Source organism: Taudactylus pleione, unplaced genomic scaffold, assembly GCF_031769625.1.
Source record: "Taudactylus pleione unplaced genomic scaffold, aTauple2 ptg000473l, whole genome shotgun sequence".
Taxonomy (NCBI): domain Eukaryota; kingdom Metazoa; phylum Chordata; class Amphibia; order Anura; family Myobatrachidae; genus Taudactylus; species Taudactylus pleione.
The window spans coordinates 11,031,722-11,051,548 of NW_028284875.1; the positions used below are offsets into that span (position 1 = coordinate 11,031,722).

The 19,827-nt window shown below is 45.3% G+C and overlaps 1 protein-coding gene across 1 annotated transcript in view; it reads right to left on the reverse strand.

Annotated features, from left to right (window-relative positions):
- Positions 1-749: 749 nt before the first annotated feature.
- Positions 750-19,827, reverse strand: part of PCNX2 (pecanex 2) — a 449,190-nt gene continuing 430,112 nt past the window's right edge. The window contains exons 33-34 of the mRNA XM_088448947.1: positions 9,808-10,256; positions 750-941 (exon numbers count right to left, since the gene is read on the reverse strand). Of these exons, the coding sequence (XP_088305073.1) occupies positions 852-941; positions 9,808-10,256 (539 nt within the window). The 3' untranslated portion in view covers positions 750-851. The remainder of the gene's footprint in view (positions 942-9,807; positions 10,257-19,827) is intronic.

Consider the following 19,827-nt stretch of genomic DNA (forward strand, 5'->3'; position numbering starts at 1 on the left):
ACAAAACAATAAAAACCCCAGGATTGTGCATGCAGTGGTTGTAAGATATATGAGTGCATAGACTGTACTATTCAGCATTGTGCATAATATATTACTCTTAACATTGGGCCTGATTCAGAGCCGAACGCTATTTGCGCTCGCTCGTTCAGAAAAAGGGGCCGGCTATTTAAATTGAGCGGTCGCTCTTTGCGGTCTGTTGACGCCTCTATGTCTAAGCGAGCGAACGAAACATGCTCTCGCTATTTTGTAAAGACGCCCCCTGGCCACTCGCATCATACGTCATCTCCACTATTTATTTGAGTAATCGAGTACATCGAAAGGCGTCTGAACTGCTCGCAGTGCTTGTGGTTGGATTTTCCTACCGCAATCATGCGAACAGTTCAGGCTAAGAAACAACCAAGTGACGTGGTCGATGACGCTGCTTTGTTAATTATGCACACCCTTAAAACGCCCATTTTGACCTTTTGGCACGCCTGCGTTCGGATCACCACTCCCCGTTTTCAAGCACCTTCCCCTGTTACCACCCACAAACGCCTCATTCTGTCACTCAAATTAGCAGGCATTCGCTGTTTTGCGAGCACACAATTTAAGACCACAATGAATGGTTCGCGCATGCGTATTACAACCCATACGCATGCGCAGTTGTGCGAACATCGCTCGGAGCGAACGAGCGGCCGCTTACGAGCGGCTCTGAATCAGGCCCATTGTTCATAGGAATGTCCGATTCATTAGATACTCTGACATCTGGCATGTGTAGAGAGCTGTTATTTTATTACCGGTGAAAAGTTTGTTCCATGCTAATGTTCATGTGCTAGAAATTAATTTTCTTTAGCCATTGGCAATATTTCCCTTTATTCCAAGTAAGAGGTCTCAGCAGCCTCAACTGGATGTTCTTGTCCAACATCAGTAAGATCATCAGTGTCAAAGGTTCCATAGACTTTCTGAAAGAAAGAGAAAAGTTTTAGCTCATTGTACGTGATGTTCTGGCTCCTAATGTCATGTCCTGATTTACTACATGGGTGACCATTTATTGTTAAGTGTAGCAATATCAAATGTCTCGCCAGATAGCATTATAATAAACATAATATCTCACAGAAGTTTAGTGTTTCATTTGTTAGGCCGGGTACAAATTAGAACGACAGCCAATTGTTTAGATAGACGGGGCAATTCTCCTCCATCCTGGACCATCACAGATTTGCCGTACACACTACACGATAATAAAGAAAAACAGAACAATACCTTGTTCCGTCATTCTTTAAAATGCACAGCCGCACACATGAAATTGTTTGAATGACCATGCAGCATGGTCAATCAAACAAACTGTTGTCCACGGGAGCACACATTAGACGATATTTACGATTTGTCATTTCGATATGGCAAATTGTGTCAATATTCTAATGTGTACCCAACCTTACAAAAACCTGAAATAGTTTTGTTTCTAAAAGAAGACTAGCAATTCCATTTTAGACCTACAGAAAATAAACCATAAAAAGTAAATGTAGGAAAGCAAGAAAAAAAAATCAGTGAACACGCTGACAGGCCCATTAAATTGATAAATTACAACTGTATATACTGTTATTGGACTGTTACTTTTAAATCAGTTTAGATATTTGGGTGACCAAAAGTCACATGAAAAGCACAGAAAGAAATCATAAGTTGAAGCATTGTATTTAGTAAAGGTTGCATGTCTAACACCAGCATTACAGTTTTGGTAACATGCTAAGAGTCCTGTATCCCTGCCATCATGAAATCAGGGTTCTATTTTACATGGTATCTACATAACACCTGTAAATAACCATGAAACTCTGATCATTCTTGTAGGATGTTCAATACGTTACTGGGGCATTATCTCTCTGGCACTGAGAAGTGCGGATGTCTGCTATGGTATCACAGGTGTGTAAATAATTACATTATATGGTCACTGGCCGACCATGACTTTCAGATCCTAAAGGCGCATACACACACAACGATTTTTTGAACGACTATCGTTAACAATATTGTTTATCGTTCAATCGTTGTAAAAATCGTCCACTTTCTGAGTTAAAACAATGAACGATTATCATTCATGCGCATTCACGTTTGTAGTTTGTAGTTCAGTCAGACTTCATTACACTTTAAAAAATCTGACAGATAATCTGACAGGAAATCGTTCATAAAATCGTTGGTAACAAAATCGTTGGTAACAAAATCGTTGTATGTGTATGCAGCTTTAGTAATAAAGGGTTTCTGCCGATTAAACATGGCTGAATAAATAGTCTATTGATCAGTACCCATCTGCATTGTGGGTTTAATCAATGTAACTTATTGGAAACACACATCTTACAAGGTTCAAAATAAAGGACAACTAAAGCTCTCATGTAATAACATAAAAGTAAAATGCTTCCATAACTTCCCATTATAACTGCAAGTCTGTTAGAAAGTAGACAAGATTATCCCTTCCTCCACATTACAAAGCACTCCAGCCTCCCCCCCCCCACACACACACCATTATACACTCACAGGATAAAGAGCTAATATGAAAAAGCATTATATGTTACATTAGCAGGTGCTGAAAGGTGAAGGGGTAAGCAAGGAGTGAGAGGTGCAGGGGAGAGAGAGGAAGCAGGCAGTGAGAAGTGCAGGGGATGAGAAAGGGAAGCAGGCAGTGAGAAGTGCAGGGGATGAGAAAGGGAAGCAGGCAGTGAGAAGTGCAGGTGATGACAAACTAATGCAGGCAGTGAGACGTGCAGGGGATGAGAAAGGGAAGCAGGCAGTGAGAAGTGCAGGGGATGAGAAAGGGAAGCAGGCAGTGAGAAGTGCAGGGGATGAGAAAGGGAAGCAGGCAGTGAGAAGTGCAGGGGATGAGAAAGGGAAGCAGACAGTGAGAAGTGGAGGGGATGAGAAAGGGAAGCAGGCAGTGAGAAGTGCAGGGGATGAGAAAGGAAATCAGGCAGTGAGAAGTGCAGGGATGAGAAAGGGAAGCAGACAGTGAGAAGTGGAGGGGATGAGAAAGGGAAGCAGACAGTGAGAAGTGGAGGGGATGAGAAAGGGAAGCAGGCAGTGAGAAGTGCAGGAGATGAGAAAGGGAAGCAGGCAGTGAAAAGTGCAGGGAATTAGAAAGGAAATCAGGCAGTGAGAAGTGCAGGGGATGAGAAAGGGAAGCAAGCAGTGAAAAGTGCAGGGAATTAGAAAGGGAAGCAGACAGTAAGAAGTGCAGGGGATGAGAAAGGAATGCAGGCAGTGAGAAGTGCAGGGGATGAGAAAGGGAAGCAGGCAGTGAAAAGTGCAGGGAATTAGAAAGGGAAGCAGGCAGTGATAGGTGAAGGGGAGAGAGGGGAAGCAGGCAGTGAGAAGTACAGGGGATAAGAAAGGGAAGCAGGCAGTGATAAGTGCAGAGGATGAGAAAGGAATGCAGGCAGTGAGAAGTGCAGGGAATTAGAAAGGGAAGCAGGCAGTGATAGGTGAAGTTGAGAGAGAGGAAGCAGGCAATGAGAAGTGCAGGGCATAAGAAAGGGAAGCAGGCAGTGAGAAGTGCAGGGGATGAGAAAGGGAAGCAGTCAGTGAGAAGTGCAGGGGAGAGGGAGGAAGCAGGCACACACACCATTATACCCCAACAGGATAAAGAGCTAATATGAAAAAGCATTATATGTTACATTAGCAGGTGCTGAAAGGTGAAGGGGTAAGCAAGAAGTGAGAGGTGCATGGGGAGAGAGAGGAAGCAGGCAGTGAGAAGTGCAGGGGATGAGAAAGGGAAGCAGGCAGTGAGAAGTGCAGGGGATGAGAAAGGGAAGCAGGCAGTGAGAAGTGCAGGGGATGAGAAAGGGAAGCAGGCAGTGAGAAGTGCAGGGGATGAGAAAGGGAAGCAGGCAGTGAGAAGTGCAGGGGATGAGAAAGGGAAGCAGTCAGTGAGAAGTGCAGGGGAGAGAGAGGAAGCAGGCAGTGAGAAGTACAGGGGATGACAAAGGGAAGCAGGCAGTGAGAAGTGCAGGGGATGAGATAGGGAAGCAGGCAGTGAGAAGTGCAGGGGATGAGATAGGGAAGCAGGCAGTGAGAAGTGCAGGGGATGAGATAGGGAAGCAGGCAGTGAGAAGTGCAGGGGATGAGAAAGGGAAGCAGGCAGTGAGAAGTGCAGGGGATGACAAAGGGAAGCAGGCAGTGAGAAGTGCAGGTGATGAGAAAGGGAAGCAGGCAGTGAGAAGTGCAGGTGATAAGTGCAGGGGATGACAAAGTGAAGCAGGCAGTGAGAAGTGCAGGGGAGAGAGAGAAAGCAGGCAGTGAGAAGTGCAGGGGATGAGAAAGTAAAGCAGGCAGTGAGAAGTGCAGGGGAAAGAGAAGAAGTAGGCAGTGAGATGTGTGCGGGATGAGAAAGGGAAGCAGGTAGTGAAAAGTGCAGGATAAAGAGAAGCAGGCAGTGAGAAGTGCAGGGGATGAGAAAGGGAAGATGCAGTGAGAAGTGCAGGAGAGGAAGCAGGTGATAAGTGCAGGGGATGACAAAGTGAAGCAGGCAATGAGAAGTGCAGGGGAGAGAGAGAAAGCAGGCAGTGAGAAGTGTGCGGGCTGAGAAAGGAAAGCAGGCAGTGAGAAGTGCAGGGGATGAGAAAGTGAAGCAGGCAGTGAGAAGTGCAGGGAAGAGAGAGAAAGCAGGCAGTGAGAAGTGCAGGGGATGAGAAAGGTAAGCAGGCAGTGAGAAGTGCAGGGGAAAGAGAAGAAGCAGGCAGTGAGATGTGTGCGAGATGAGAAAAGGAAGCAGGCAGTGAGAAGTGCAGGGGATGAGAAAGGAAAGCAGGCAGTGAGAAGTGCAGGTGAGGAAGCAGGTGATAAGTGCAGGGATAAGAAAGTGATGCAGGCAGTGAGAAGTGCAGGGGAGAGAGGGAAAGCAGGCAGTGAGAAGTGCATGGGATGAGAAAGGGAAGCAGGAAGTGAGAAGTGCAGGGGAAAGAGAAGCAGGCAGTGAGAAGTGCAGGGGATGAGAAAGGGAAGCAGTCAGTGAGAAGTGCAGGGGAGAGGGAGGAAGCAGGCACACACACCATTATACCCCAACAGGATAAAGAGCTAATATGAAAAAGCATTATATGTTACATTAGCAGGTGCTGAAAGGTGAAGGGGTAAGCAAGAAGTGAGAGGTGCATGGGGAGAGAGAGGAAGCAGGCAGTGAGAAGTGCAGGGGATGAGAAAGGGAAGCAGGCAGTGAGAAGTGCAGGGGATGAGAAAGGGAAGCAGGCAGTGAGAAGTGCAGGGGATGAGAAAGGGAAGCAGGCAGTGAGAAGTGCAGGGGATGAGAAAGGGAAGCAGGCAGTGAGAAGTGCAGGGGATGAGAAAGGGAAGCAGTCAGTGAGAAGTGCAGGGGAGAGAGAGGAAGCAGGCAGTGAGAAGTACAGGGGATGACAAAGGGAAGCAGGCAGTGAGAAGTGCAGGGGATGAGATAGGGAAGCAGGCAGTGAGAAGTGCAGGGGATGAGATAGGGAAGCAGGCAGTGAGAAGTGCAGGGGATGAGATAGGGAAGCAGGCAGTGAGAAGTGCAGGGGATGAGAAAGGGAAGCAGGCAGTGAGAAGTGCAGGGGATGACAAAGGGAAGCAGGCAGTGAGAAGTGCAGGTGATGAGAAAGGGAAGCAGGCAGTGAGAAGTGCAGGTGATAAGTGCAGGGGATGACAAAGTGAAGCAGGCAGTGAGAAGTGCAGGGGAGAGAGAGAAAGCAGGCAGTGAGAAGTGCAGGGGATGAGAAAGGGAAGCAGGCAGTGAGAAGTGCAGGGGAAAGAGAAGAAGTAGGCAGTGAGATGTGTGCGGGATGAGAAAGGGAAGCAGGTAGTGAAAAGTGCAGGATAAAGAGAAGCAGGCAGTGAGAAGTGCAGGGGATAAGAAAGGGAAGATGCAGTGAGAAGTGCAGGAGAGGAAGCAGGTGATAAGTGCAGGGGATGACAAAGTGAAGCAGGCAATGAGAAGTGCAGGGGAGAGAGAGAAAGCAGGCAGTGAGAAGTGTGCGGGCTGAGAAAGGAAAGCAGGCAGTGAGAAGTGCAGGGGATGAGAAAGTGAAGCAGGCAGTGAGAAGTGCAGGGAAGAGAGAGAAAGCAGGCAGTGAGAAGTGCAGGGGATGAGAAAGGTAAGCAGGCAGTGAGAAGTGCAGGGGAAAGAGAAGAAGCAGGCAGTGAGATGTGTGCGAGATGAGAAAAGGAAGCAGGCAGTGAGAAGTGCAGGGGATGAGAAAGGAAAGCAGGCAGTGAGAAGTGCAGGTGAGGAAGCAGGTGATAAGTGCAGGGATAAGAAAGTGATGCAGGCAGTGAGAAGTGCAGGGGAGAGAGGGAAAGCAGGCAGTGAGAAGTGCATGGGATGAGAAAGGGAAGCAGGAAGTGAGAAGTGCAGGGGAAAGAGAAGCAGGCAGTGAGAAGTGCAGGGGATGAGAAAGGGGAGCAGTCAGTGAGAAGTGCAGGGGAGAGGGAGGAAGCAGGCACACACACCATTATACCCCAACAGGATAAAGAGCTAATATGAAAAAGCATTATATGTTACATTAGCAGGTGCTGAAAGGTGAAGGGGTAAGCAAGAAGTGAGAGGTGCATGGGGAGAGAGAGGAAGCAGGCAGTGAGAAGTGCAGGGGATGAGAAAGGGAAGCAGGCAGTGAGAAGTGCAGGGGATGAGAAAGGGAAGCAGGCAGTGAGAAGTGCAGGGGATGAGAAAGGGAAGCAGGCAGTGAGAAGTGCAGGGGATGAGAAAGGGAAGCAGTCAGTGAGAAGTGCAGGGGAGAGAGAGGAAGCAGGCAGTGAGAAGTACAGGGGATGACAAAGGGAAGCAGGCAGTGAGAAGTGCAGGGGATGAGATAGGGAAGCAGGCAGTGAGAAGTGCAGGGGATGAGATAGGGAAGCAGGCAGTGAGAAGTGCAGGGGATGAGATAGGGAAGCAGGCAGTGAGAAGTGCAGGGGATGAGAAAGGGAAGCAGGCAGTGAGAAGTGCAGGGGATGACAAAGGGAAGCAGGCAGTGAGAAGTGCAGGGAAGAGAGAGAAAGCAGGCAGTGAGAAGTGCAGGGGATGAGAAAGGTAAGCAGGCAGTGAGAAGTGCAGGGGAAAGAGAAGAAGCAGGCAGTGAGATGTGTGCGAGATGAGAAAAGGAAGCAGGCAGTGAAAAGTGCAGGGGATGAGAAAGGAAAGCAGGCAGTGAGAAGTGCAGGTGAGGAAGCAGGTGATAAGTGCAGGGATAAGAAAGTGATGCAGGCAGTGAGAAGTGCAGGGGAGAGAGGGAAAGCAGGCAGTGAGAAGTGCATGGGATGAGAAAGGGAAGCAGGAAGTGAGAAGTGCAGGGGAAAGAGAAGCAGGCAGTGAGAAGTGCAGGGGATGAGAAAGGGGAGCAGACAGTGAGAAGTGCAGGAGAGGAAGCAGGTGTTAAGTGCAGGGGATGACAAAGGGAAGCAGGCAGTGAGAAGTGCAGGGGATGAGAAAGTGAAGCAGGCAGTGAGAAGTGCAGGGGAGAGAGAGAAAGCAGGCAGTGAGAAGTGTGCGGGATGAGAAAGGGAAGAAGGCAGTGAGAAGTGCAGGGGAGAGAGAGGGAGCAGGCAATCACGCCGCTGCACTACATAAGGACTCCCACTTTATCTTACACACATCTGTAATGTTTAGCAAGACTGCAAAACCATCGGTACAATCGAGTACCATCACAGCCACACGCACACTTGCACAAGTTCATACCTTACTCAGAAATTGCTAACTTCCACGCACGCTATCAGGCCTCAGGCTGCGTAGGGCATCGCAGTGGATAATTTAATCACACCCCTTCAACGGCGTTTAAACGCACTGACACGCCTGCGTTCGTCCGACCACCCCTCCGTCACCACCCACAAACGGCACTTCCTGTCAATCACTCTGCGATGGGTCAGCGTGGTCTCTGCGATCGCAGTCCCGATCACAGTGGCTGGTTCGCGTATGCAAGAATCGGCCAATTGCATGCGTATTAGCAACTGCATTCCTAGCTGAATCAGGCCCATTGACCACACTTCCCTTCGATACACAAAAAAAGATCTCTGTGTAATACAGTAAGGATGCAATTGTTCCCCAGTAATCAGGACCTCCTTATAACTCAGTATGAGTTCACCCTCATTTATGCTGACTGTCTACTGTTTGCTATGTTTATAAATTAAGAAGCTTTTATACAAACCTTCTCACCACTTTATGTACACTTATACCCATGCTGAGGGTCTATCTGTGCTAGACAACAAGGAAAAAGGTAGACTTATCAGCTAAAGACCTGCCAGATGTGTCTACTATTACTGTATTTCTACCATTGTGTGTACTTTGTAGAGGGGACATCCCCAACAATATAATATATACGGTGACTGCCTGTTGTGAATGGTTATTTGAGATTATTACCTACCATTGTGAATGTTTGGTTAAGAGGGAGCACCCACCATACTGCAATTTAATTCACAGATTATCATATACTGTATGTGTGTCCCAAAAGGTGGTTACTGGGGAACAATTGCATCCTTACTGTATTACACGAAGGACCATATCATTTTGTATTATCATCCTTAGTAATGATTGTCTTCACCTTTAGCAGAAGTGCTAAGTGCAATAAGTGTTAAATAACAATGTTGAATCATCCAGTATGTTTTGTGTGTAAGATTCTGACACTGCGGGTGTGGTCTCAGACCTGATAGTCTTGATCTTTAGTGGAAGCATAGGCAAACGCAGGGGGGTGTTCCATCTGCCTGGAAACCCCCTCCCCAGCCCACACCATGAATAGTAATATAATGGAATTTTACTAGCGCTGCATGTTCTTCTCAGTATCATAAATTAAATAAATAGCACCACCTATGGATCTTTTAACATGTATCAGCCAGTAATAAATACACCTGTGCACCAATTAGGGGATTTGGAAAACATGCACCGTTAGGGATGCACTGCTGTAGAGTCCAATATTTACATATAAGTCCATGGCAGTGCTAGGTTCTTCTGCTGCTCCCCCAGACTACCGGACTTGCTCCCATGCCCTGGAATGGTGCTCACATCCAGGGGTGCCGAGAGGGGGGGGGGAGGGGGTACAGATTACCCGGGCCCGGGCTTCCCGGGTCCGGCGCCGCTCCCCCCCTCACTGAGCAGCAGCCACAGCAGTCTCCTATGCCTGTGCGGGGGAGCGATCACACTGATCGCGCCCCCCCTGGCTTGGCGCCGGGCAGAGGGGGCTCAGAGCGCCCCCCCCTCTCCAGGGGCTGCATTTTTTTTTTCTCGGCAAGGGGGCGTGGCCACACCTCCCGCGATTAGGCCACGCCCCCTATTACCGGGGCCCGACACGGCTCTTAGCGGGCCTGCTCACATCTAAAATAATAACATTCAGCTCAAGCAGGATGGCCCTACTGACGCATTTAATTGCTTACTGTGATCTCTGGTCCTGTATATGCTGGAATTATGACACACAATACACTTTGTATAACACATATTAAAGCTGGATAAGTGGTAATTATATCCTCTTCATGGACTGGCCACACTCACTCTAAAATCAAGCATTTGGAAACCCCCCTCTAGAAATCCTGCGTTTGCCGCTGAGTGGAAGTGCTGATTCTGCAGTAATTGTTCAAGAAGAGTATTGAAGTGGCCAGCATAGCAGTGCTTTGCACCCTGTTGTATGGTATTGCGGCAGATTCTCGAATGAAATAGGCTTCCCCATGCAAAGGTGAAAGCAGGAGGATCTTACAGCCACCAAGGGTTATTGCTAGCTAAAGCAATGTTATTGCCAGCAGTAACTATTAATGTATTGAATAAAAAAAATAAAATGATAAAAATAATGATGCTGGCTATCTCTACAGTATGTAGATGGATTGAAAGACTGAACGTTTTTAACTCACCTCTTTACTTTGCTTTTCCACTCTCAAATGGGGACACATTACTAGGTTTACACTAGTGGAGGACAAAGTATCTGCTGTGTTATCTCCATCAGCAGCTGACAGCCCTGACAAAACAAGTGCACTTGAAAATCCTTTTTTCCCAAACAAAAGACTCAAAGTGGAGTTTGTGGATGAAGCTTGGCTAGACTGCTGAAGTCCTCTTGTTTGTTCATGGAAATTCCTATGTCCAGTAGCAGATGCAACAGTAGTGTGAGGATAAGGTGCAACAGATGAATCTGTTAAGCATTGGTGGCTTGAAGATAGTCTTTTGGCAACTGTGTGATCAGCTCTTAATGTATCACAATAAAGATGATGTTTTTCAATGTTTGGGCCAGAGAGACTTGACACAGGAGGTATTTGGTGTAAAGAGGAATGTGTGTGAGCTGAATGACTCTTTTGTTTTCTTTTGCCTGCAAAATAGATATGATAAAAGATAAGACCAATTTTTAATCAATGTTTTAACCAGACCTTTAGATTGCAAATAATTGGTTAATCTACCTATCACATTCTTAGTGGTTAGCATTGCTGCCTTATAGTGCTGTGACTATGGCCCTCATTCAGACCCGGACGCAAATGGCCGTTCGTACGTTCGGCGTACGTACCGAAAAATGTTAATTTAAGTGCTCGCTCGTAATTTCGAACGCAGCTAAACTTCCTCCCCAAAGTCTACCGACCCCTCCTCTAGCTAACGAGCGTTCCAAATAGCGAGCGTACATCCCCATTGTGGCTTGCAGGGAACGCACGCACAAGTACAAACCGGAAGTGGGCCTGTCAGATTCCGATTACCTGCTCGTTTATTCTGCCTACCTCCCTCAATCGTATCATGCCAATCAATATATCAATTAGCTTAATTGCTCGTCCATTTTTTTTTATTTTTTTTTGACATGCAATAAACTTTACTCTTGTCCGTGTTTGTGTTTACCCGCAGAATACGTACGGCTTAAACATTCGCTTTTATTTGTCAAAATACATGTTTGAGGCAATTATCCATTTGTTTTCTGTGTTTTTACCCACGCATATTTTACTGGGTTCATTTCTTTATTTAAATTAGCTTACGCATGTCACTGCATCAAGCCTATCATAACTCTCAATAGATTTGTGGCCCTGTCGAACACATGACTCATACACTAACCAATAGAATTGGTCCTGTTAATTACCCAAATACATTAGCCAATCAAAATTTTTTTCTGGTCTTTATTAAAATTGTTTTATTAAAAATACACCATTGCCATCATGAGAGCCTCGGCATTCACCAGGCGCGAGCTCCTGGTATTAACCGAGGTGATGGACAGGCGGATCACCAGCCAGCCTCCCCCCATCACCAATCGGGAAAAGCGTTCCGCATATGCGGAGGTACGTGGCCGTCTGCGTTCCTTCGGCTCACGCCGCCAGATCGGCCAGCTGGAGCGCAGGTGGTCCGACCTGCAACGGCGGACGCCCCGCTTGCTGGCATGCTTTCGCATGCAGATAGCGGAAAGTAAGTTTATTTGACTTTGGTTTTCATGTTTATCTTTGTGGACCTAACTGCGTGTGCATGTTTTCATGTATGGCCTATTTATTATTTGTACTCATATCTGCATGTGCATGTTTTCATGTATGGCCTATTTATTATTTGTACTCATATCTGCATGTGCATGTTTTCATGTATGGCCTATTTATTATTTGTACTCATATCTGCATGTGCATGTTTTCATGTATGGCCTATTTATTATTTGTACTCATATCTGCATGTGCATGTTTTCATGTATGGCCTATTTATTATTTGTACTCATATCTGCATGTGTATGTTTTCATGTATGGCCTATTTATTATTTGTACTCATATCTGCATGTGCATGTTTTCATGTATGGCCTATTTATTATTTGTACTCATATCTGCATGTGCATGTTTTCATTTATTGAGGTTCAACAATTAGCGTTTAGCAAGGTGCTGTTCTAAAGTAACCTCAATTTGTTTTCCATCATTTAGGGGCAGAGCGAAGACTACGGCGTCATCACCGTCAAAGACGGCGCTCTCTGCCCCTCTCCCCAACCCCCAGCCAAACATCCTCTCCCCAAAATAACCTAAATTCCCCCTCCTCTCCAGCCTGCCCAGACCCTGTCGCACATCCCTTTGTGCTACTTCCCCTCCATCCCAATTCCCCCTCCCCTCCAACCACCCCTCTCGTGACTACCCCCTCGGCGGAATCCGTCATCACCCCTCCCACCTCGTTGGGGAATGTGGCCACCTCCGAGGAGGACGAGGGAGTTTGTTCTGGGCCAGCCGTCATTTTGAATGGTATGTTTCCCTTTTATCCTTTTTTGTAGTTTCAAATGTTTTGTTCTAATCCTGTGTCTGTGCCTTTTCCTTTATTTGGTTTGTCCCAAGTTTGGGTATATCTCTGTTTGTCTTTACCTTTTACTGCTGATTTCCCCATACACATATCCCACATGGCAAAACAGTTTTGTTTGTTTTTTGTGTTTTTTTGGGTGTCCATTTGTGTGTCCTTTGGGTTTTTTGGTTAAATGTGCTTTTGGTCACACTATTGTCATTTTTGGATAGCTCTGTTTTGCTTGTTTTTTCAGGGTGTTTCTTAAATTTTGTATTAAGCCCCACACTTTTCTAATCCACAGAGGACCAGAGGCGTTTGGCGGACCTAGCCGGGTGCGTCCAAGTGATGCGGGGCCACGTGATCGGCCTGCTGGTGGTCCTTGACCATATGGCTGGGATCCTGCGTCCATAATTTTTTATTTTCTACCAAAATTATTTCTTTTAATAAAAATTTTAAAGTTAAGAGTTCAGTCTCATTCCTTGTCTCCAAATCTTAGATTGTTTACACTGACATAAGTAGACTCTTGCAGCAAGTATTTGCAACTAATGTCACTAAGATTGTGTGTTGTAGATTTTTAGAAAACAGGCACATGAAACAGCTAACAGTAACAATCTGCTTGGGTTTTTTTTTGGTGTAACAATTTTTATATTAGTACATTTTACATGTTCCAATTTTGTGGGCAACCTGCTTAGCCCGAGATTCCAAAGCATACTGATTGTACATAATACCTTTTGGTGTTGGTTTTGACCCAGAAACCATATTTAAATTTTGATCAAATTGCGACATTACAGGATTAACCCTTAAGCAATTTTAACGTGGGTGAACCTGGTTACACTTGCTTGCAATGTTCAAGAAAATTTGCAAAATTACACTCTCAAAAAATTTATTCAACACATAACTAAAAAACCAAAGTGTTGGCTCACAAACAATACACACAGTGATAACAAAAAGTACAACCCATCAAACACCATATGAAAAAAGTAAAGAAAAATCAAGAACTGGTTGACGAATGAGCATGCCAACATGATTCCACAAATGTTGCGTTGCAATATTGGGTCCAGAATATATATCCAATTTGTCCCCATGAAGGTTATTTTTGGGTAGCAGGAAGTAGTCATCGTTTCAGTCCCAAAGATTATGAAATCAAACAGAAGATGGGAAAAAATAAACAAATTAATTAGATGGTCTCCCAAAATCCTTAACACATTGTGTCAAAGAACTTCTTTTGTGCCAATAATTACCTAAAATATCTGGCCACCACATCATCGCGTATGGCCCCCCCACATACTGACCTCCGACCAACCTCGGGGGGGCCATCCTCAGGCAAGGCATCCTCTGGCTGCATTGGGACACCACTCCTTATGGCAATGTTGTGAAATATCCCACACAGGACCACAATTTTCGAAACCATATCCGGCAAATACATGAGCTCACCACCAGAGCGGTGGAGGCATCTGAATCGGCCTTTTAAAAGGTTGATACAGTGCTCCACCACTTGCCTGGTGGCTGTAAGTGCGAAATTAAAATTACTTTGTGGCCCTGGTGTGGGAGCCAAATAAGGAGTGAGCAGCCAGGGCGTGCAAGGGTAGCCACTGTCTCCTGTGAAAAAGAAGTGACAACATCAGGATCACTGTGTATCAAGCTTAACATTGTTATGTACTAAAGGTCTCCACTTACCCAGAAGCCACGCATCACCAGCTTGTAGGTTGTTTAATTTTTGCCATATCCCTGATTGCCGGATGACGAATGAGTCATGTGCACTTCCGGGTAATTTTGCATTCAGGGACAGGATCTGGAGGGAGGCATCACATACCACCATTACATTCAGGGAGTGATAGTGTTTGCAGTTGCGAAAAATGGCCTCCAGCCGTGCTGGAGGCTGAAGTGGTATGTGAGTACCATCTACAACCCCTATGATGTGTGGGAAGCCAGCTATTTGGTAAAAATTGGCCTTGGCCACACTAAGGGCACCCATATCCAAAGGCATTTGAATAAAATGATGGAGGTGCTTGAAAAGGGCCTCCATCACTGCCCTCAGGATCCTGGAAAAGGAGGATTGGGAGATTCCCGCAACTATTCCCACCGTTGTTTGAAACGATCCTGAGGCACAGAAATGTAACACCACCATAAATTGCGTAAGTGGTGGTATTGCAGTAGGACTGTCAATTTGCCGCTCAAGATCACTCTCTATTAATGAGAGAGTGTCTATGATGATTTGGGGCGGAAGACGGTAGCGTCTTAACACCTCATCATCGGGCATTCCAAAAAGGGTGACACGTGTTCGATATATCTGGGGCCTTGCACGCCTACGATGCCTACGCCTGGGACGAGATTGAGGTTGATCGGCTTCCGGGAGCATGGCCAGAACAATCCGACCAAGATCAACCTGAAATGGCAAGAATTGAATGTAAGGTTTTTTTGCCCCCAAAAAACTTAAAAATTACTTATCTTTACGATACAATCCAATGATGCTTACATGCCGGGGTATTGTCATGATTTTCAAAACCTAAAAATAAAAACAAACAAACAATGCAAAACTTTAGGGTGGTCATTTAGGAATCTAAATTGGGTGCAATACAAAACATAAAAGGGGATAAACACACATTTCGGCAAATAGCAAAGCGACAGTGCGCAGACTACCACAATTTGGGCCCCAAATTCTTTAAAAATTTAGAACGGGAAATCACAACCAATTTAAATACAGAAAATAAGCAGATAAAAATGCGCTAATTAGTTCGCAATTACAAGACAGAAACTAACCAGATAAAAATGCGCTAATTAGTTCGCAATTACAAGACAGAAAATAACCAGATAAAAATGCGCTAATTAGTTCGCAAGTACAAGACAGAAAATAACCAGATAAAAATGCGCTAATTAGTTCATACATTTAGGAATCACCAAACCAAAGGTTAAAAGTGTAAGGTCAAACAAGTTGCGTTAAACAAAACATGAACATTTAATAAACAAGTGAAAAAACAAACTTACCAATAGAGGATACTGTATATAAGTCACCGGATAAAAAGGTCGTTGGGGCAGAGCCAAAAGAAACCTACCAAAGGAGAATTAATTAGCGACCCAAATTTATCAAAAAGAAGGAGACACAAAGTGAACAAAAGGAAGACGGACAAAAACTTGCCAAAAAATGACACGACAAATAAAACAACCACACCAAAAAAAGCGAACGGAAATAAAAACTCCAAAAAGACACACCGAAAAAAAACTCCAAACAACGCCGCCAAATCCAAATCCCGCCAACAATCCACTCCGACCAACTCGAGACGCCCAAAGCCATAAATAGTGTTTATTTTCCCGCACAAATTAAGGAGGGATCATAGGAACGCACAATCAATGATGCGGACGAAAAATAAGGACGCATGTATAAATACGTCACGACCCAAAAAAAACGTTCTGGTGTATTTCTTGTTTGGAGGTAAGAAATGGCTACAGACCAGGGAAACAATGGCCAAGAGTCGGCCGGTAAGTTTTTCAGGCATTTCCAAACAAGGATTATTTTGAAACATAATATAGTGAAAGTTTGCAAGCTTAAATTTCTCAACGTTTAAACAAATAGGTGAGGAGGATGACATGGAAGAGGCTGCTGGGCCCAGTATTCCGGGCAAAGCAGGGAAAAAGAAAAGGCAGCCACAATTCACAAGAAAGGAGATGGAGGTTTTGGTTCAGAAGTGTGTGGACATCCTGCCACAGGCAGACAGGAATATGGGTGCAAGCCAGAAGTGGAGAATGTGGGAGGAGATAGTCAGTACTGTCAATAGGGTGGGTGATTATGTCCGTCTAGCCCGGGATGTCAAACGGCGGTAAGTAAAAACTTGATCCCCCTAAAACCACTTAAAAAAAAACAACAGGAATAATGGTTACTTTTTCACCCACAGATGGCAAGACTTCAAATATCGCCTGAAACAAAAAATGGCGGACAGGGCTAGGCATGCAAGGAGGACAGGTGGGGGTCCCACCCCTGTGTCATTGGAGTTGAATGATTTGGAAGAGCTGGCACAGGGGTGTGTGCAGGCTGTGGAGGTGTTTGGCGTGTCGAACATGGATATGGACATGCCAGACTTTGCGGCTCCTCATGTTGTCCCAGGTAAATATTGTGATGTAACCAACTCTGAAATGTTATTGTGCCAATATGTAGATTCTAATGTGACTCTTTTCTCATTTTTCACACAGAGACACAGGCGGATGAGTCTGCTCCAGAGGGGAGCCTTGGCCGCAGAATTTCTGCTGGCTCTGCAGGGGACGAACCAGTACATCCGGCTGAGGACCCTGCAGAAGCCAGTCCAGGGCAATCCCCCTCGCAGGCAGTGGCACTCCTCACAGAACTCAATTTTAAATCGGATTTCCATACAGAGATTCTGCAGAGGATGGACACCAGTCTGCTACGGGTGGCTGAGGCCCTGGAGCAAAATGCTGCGGCCAACGTGACCATTGGTCAGGCCCTGGCGGAAAATACCAGGGCCAACATCCGCATCGCCAGTGCCCTGGAGCAGCTCGTTCGCCAGCACATGGTGGAGCCGACCTCCCTTCCTGCCGAACATCAGGATCCTCCACCTCTGGCACAACATCAGCCAATCCTCCAAATGTGCCTAGCCCTGTGCCTAGTCCAGAGGCCACAACATCTGCCTCTGGACAGGCCAGCCCGATGACATCCCGGACCCGGTCTGGCGCCCACCCTCCCCCAGCCAAACGGGGGAAAAAACGTTGACAGCACTGGCTACTTTTCCCACACTCCTTCTGTGCTTGCCCCATATTCCTTTCTGGCCAAAACTTCCCTCTCCTTTCTTGTGAATTGTTTTTAATTTTTTGTTTTAAGTTTCCATACCTTTTATGTTTGGCCAAATTATAATTTTTATTGGAATAACACTGCCAAAAAAGTTTGGGCCAAAAATGGGCCAGAAAATGTTTTTATTTTCAAATTAATTTTGAAAAAATGTTCGACATTGTATTCTGACATTATTTTATAAATGGTTTGCAGTTAATACTGGCCCACAAGGCAAAAACGACCTCCCAAAAAATAAAATCAAAAATTTTAAATAAAGGGCTCTTTAAGGAACACTTTAAAAATTACATAAGGATGCAAATTCTCCTGACCAAAGCAAAATGGTAAAATACACACAAACATGATGACATTATTGTTACAATAGCACAAAAACCAAATTCAAACAAAAAAAAACATACCTACAAATGTACGCTAATTGATTGTGTAATCCTGAAATTAGCAGCTCTGATTTCCACCTGCGTACGGTTTTGTGCTAACCAAAAAAACTCTTTTCAAAACACATTACAAGCTGGTTTTCAATTCAAAATTGATTGTTTTTCTGACAAGCCGTGATTAATCGATGAAACATCGTGGAGGCCCGGGACGGAGGAGAAGGCCATCGCCAATGTGGTCGAGTAATCCAGACCCAAAGCTGTGCGAGCAGTTTGAACGGAAAGAGGATCATCCAGTGACGTATGACTTGGTACAAACACATTTGACGTTCGCATCAGATAATGTATGTACGCCCCAAAAACGCCTCGCCACGCCTGCGTTTTTCCATCTCCACCCCCGTCAACGCCCAAAAACGCCCTGTTCTGTCAATCACATTTGACATGTCACTTCCTGTTCGCAATTTGACGAACGAGACAAAAAAAACTCGCAATCTGCCGTACGCACATGCGCAGTGTTACACCGACGCATGCGCGGTTTCCCAACATCGGAACGCAACGAGCGTACTGCTGTTAACGAGCGGCTCTGAATGAGGGCCTATGTGTTCAATTCCTGACCAGGGCTCTATCTATGTGGAGTTTATATGTCCTCCTTATGTTTGAGTGGGTTCCTCCATGCACCCCCAGTTTCCTCCCACATTGCAAAGACATATCACTGTTACTTGACACCTTACTAAGAATGGATCTGTGTCTGTTTGTTAAGAAATGTATACTGTTATCTCCAATACGCAGAAATTGATGTGATTGACGAATATATTCTCTGTAAGGCTGGGTGCACATCAGAACAATGTGTATCCCAGCCGACCCGAGGCCGGATAGAACGATACAGCGGTCAGCCGTACACATTATATGTACGATATGTCGTTCCAATCAGCAATGGAATGATATATTGTCCAATATATCGTCTAATACACAGGTTCTCAAACTCGGTCCCCAGGACCCCAAACAGTGCATGTTTTCCAGGTCTCCTCACAGAATTACAAGTGAAATAATCTCCACCTGTGGCTCTTTTAAAATGTGTCAGTGAGTAATGAACACACCTGTGCAACTGCTGGGTGACCTGGAAAATGTGATCTTTGTGGGGTCCAGAGGATCGAGTATGAGAACCAGTGGTCTAATGTGTACCCGACCTAACGCACTGCAAAATAACAAATAAATAAGCACAGTGCGGGACATCTTGCCTTTATTTACCCTGACCGCTCAGGCCCGCACAATTTTTTATTATATGTGTTAACTGTTAACTGCATTTATCCAAAAAGAATGACAAAGCATTTGCTGTGCTCATATCAATATTTTAATTAGCTAAATGAACGATGGAGCAAGTGACAATTGCTCCGGCACAGAGATAGCTGATCCGAAAATGTGCTGTCTCCCCGAATGCTTTCATTGCTCTTCGGAACAGTGAAACTTAGCACGGCCGAGTCTGACTCGGCCGTGCTAGTGCGCTCCAGCCAGGGGCGGAGGGATCCGAAATGAACCCTCTTCACAACCCGGGACTCCTTCCTATAGGGAATGAGCGGGGTGAGCGCCGTGTGCAGGAGCAAACGCCATCTGAAGATTGTTAATGCTCCCGCAGTCAAGCTCCAAAAATATAGTATATTTGGAACTTGATGAAATTAGGTCCCCATAATAGTGTATGGGGTCAGCAGGCCACATCGGGAAAGAAAGGTAATGCAGGAGATATCAGTGATATCTCCTGCATTACCTTTATGATGAATGGCCCCAATAATTAATTTCTCCAAAACTAGGTGAAGATGTTAATTTTCACCTGCTTTTGTAGAACTTAAGTGATAATAAATAGACCCCAAACAATTAGAAATGCACCTACAGTAGCCATCACTCTATATTTTACTAGAAAAAAATAAATTATAATCCATCATCATCCTCTATTCTAGGACACCCCTCCCTGCTGTCATGTAACTTGACAATGGTACAAAAAAATATCACCACAACAGCCTGCGCTCCTGGACTGCAGCCCTAGTCCACTCTGAGGCGCACTACACCTTGATACATATAAACGACACAAATGAATGGTCCACAGGGCGCTGTCTTTCTCTTTTGGTTCCCGACGTACTATGGAATCTTCCTCTCAATAAAAAGAAGAGAAACAAAAACACAGTCTGTGTATAAATCCCATGCATTATAGGTATGATCGAGATGAACTAGTGAGTGACTCACCTATCCTAGGTGAGATGCATTCATCAAAAGGTATCTTTCATATTTCCTCCTCAATCTAAATTTAAGGGTATTACATGCGGGTATCCCCCTTTAGGGAACAAACTCACCTGAATTCAGGTTTAGATGTTCCACAAAAGGTATCTTTATATATCCCAGTGAGTCGTCTCAGCGGGTTTATCCCTCTGGGTATTCAATCAGCAATACCATACCAACATATTCCAGTAAACATCAAGTTCATATAGCATCACTTCATAAAGTGCAGATGTTCA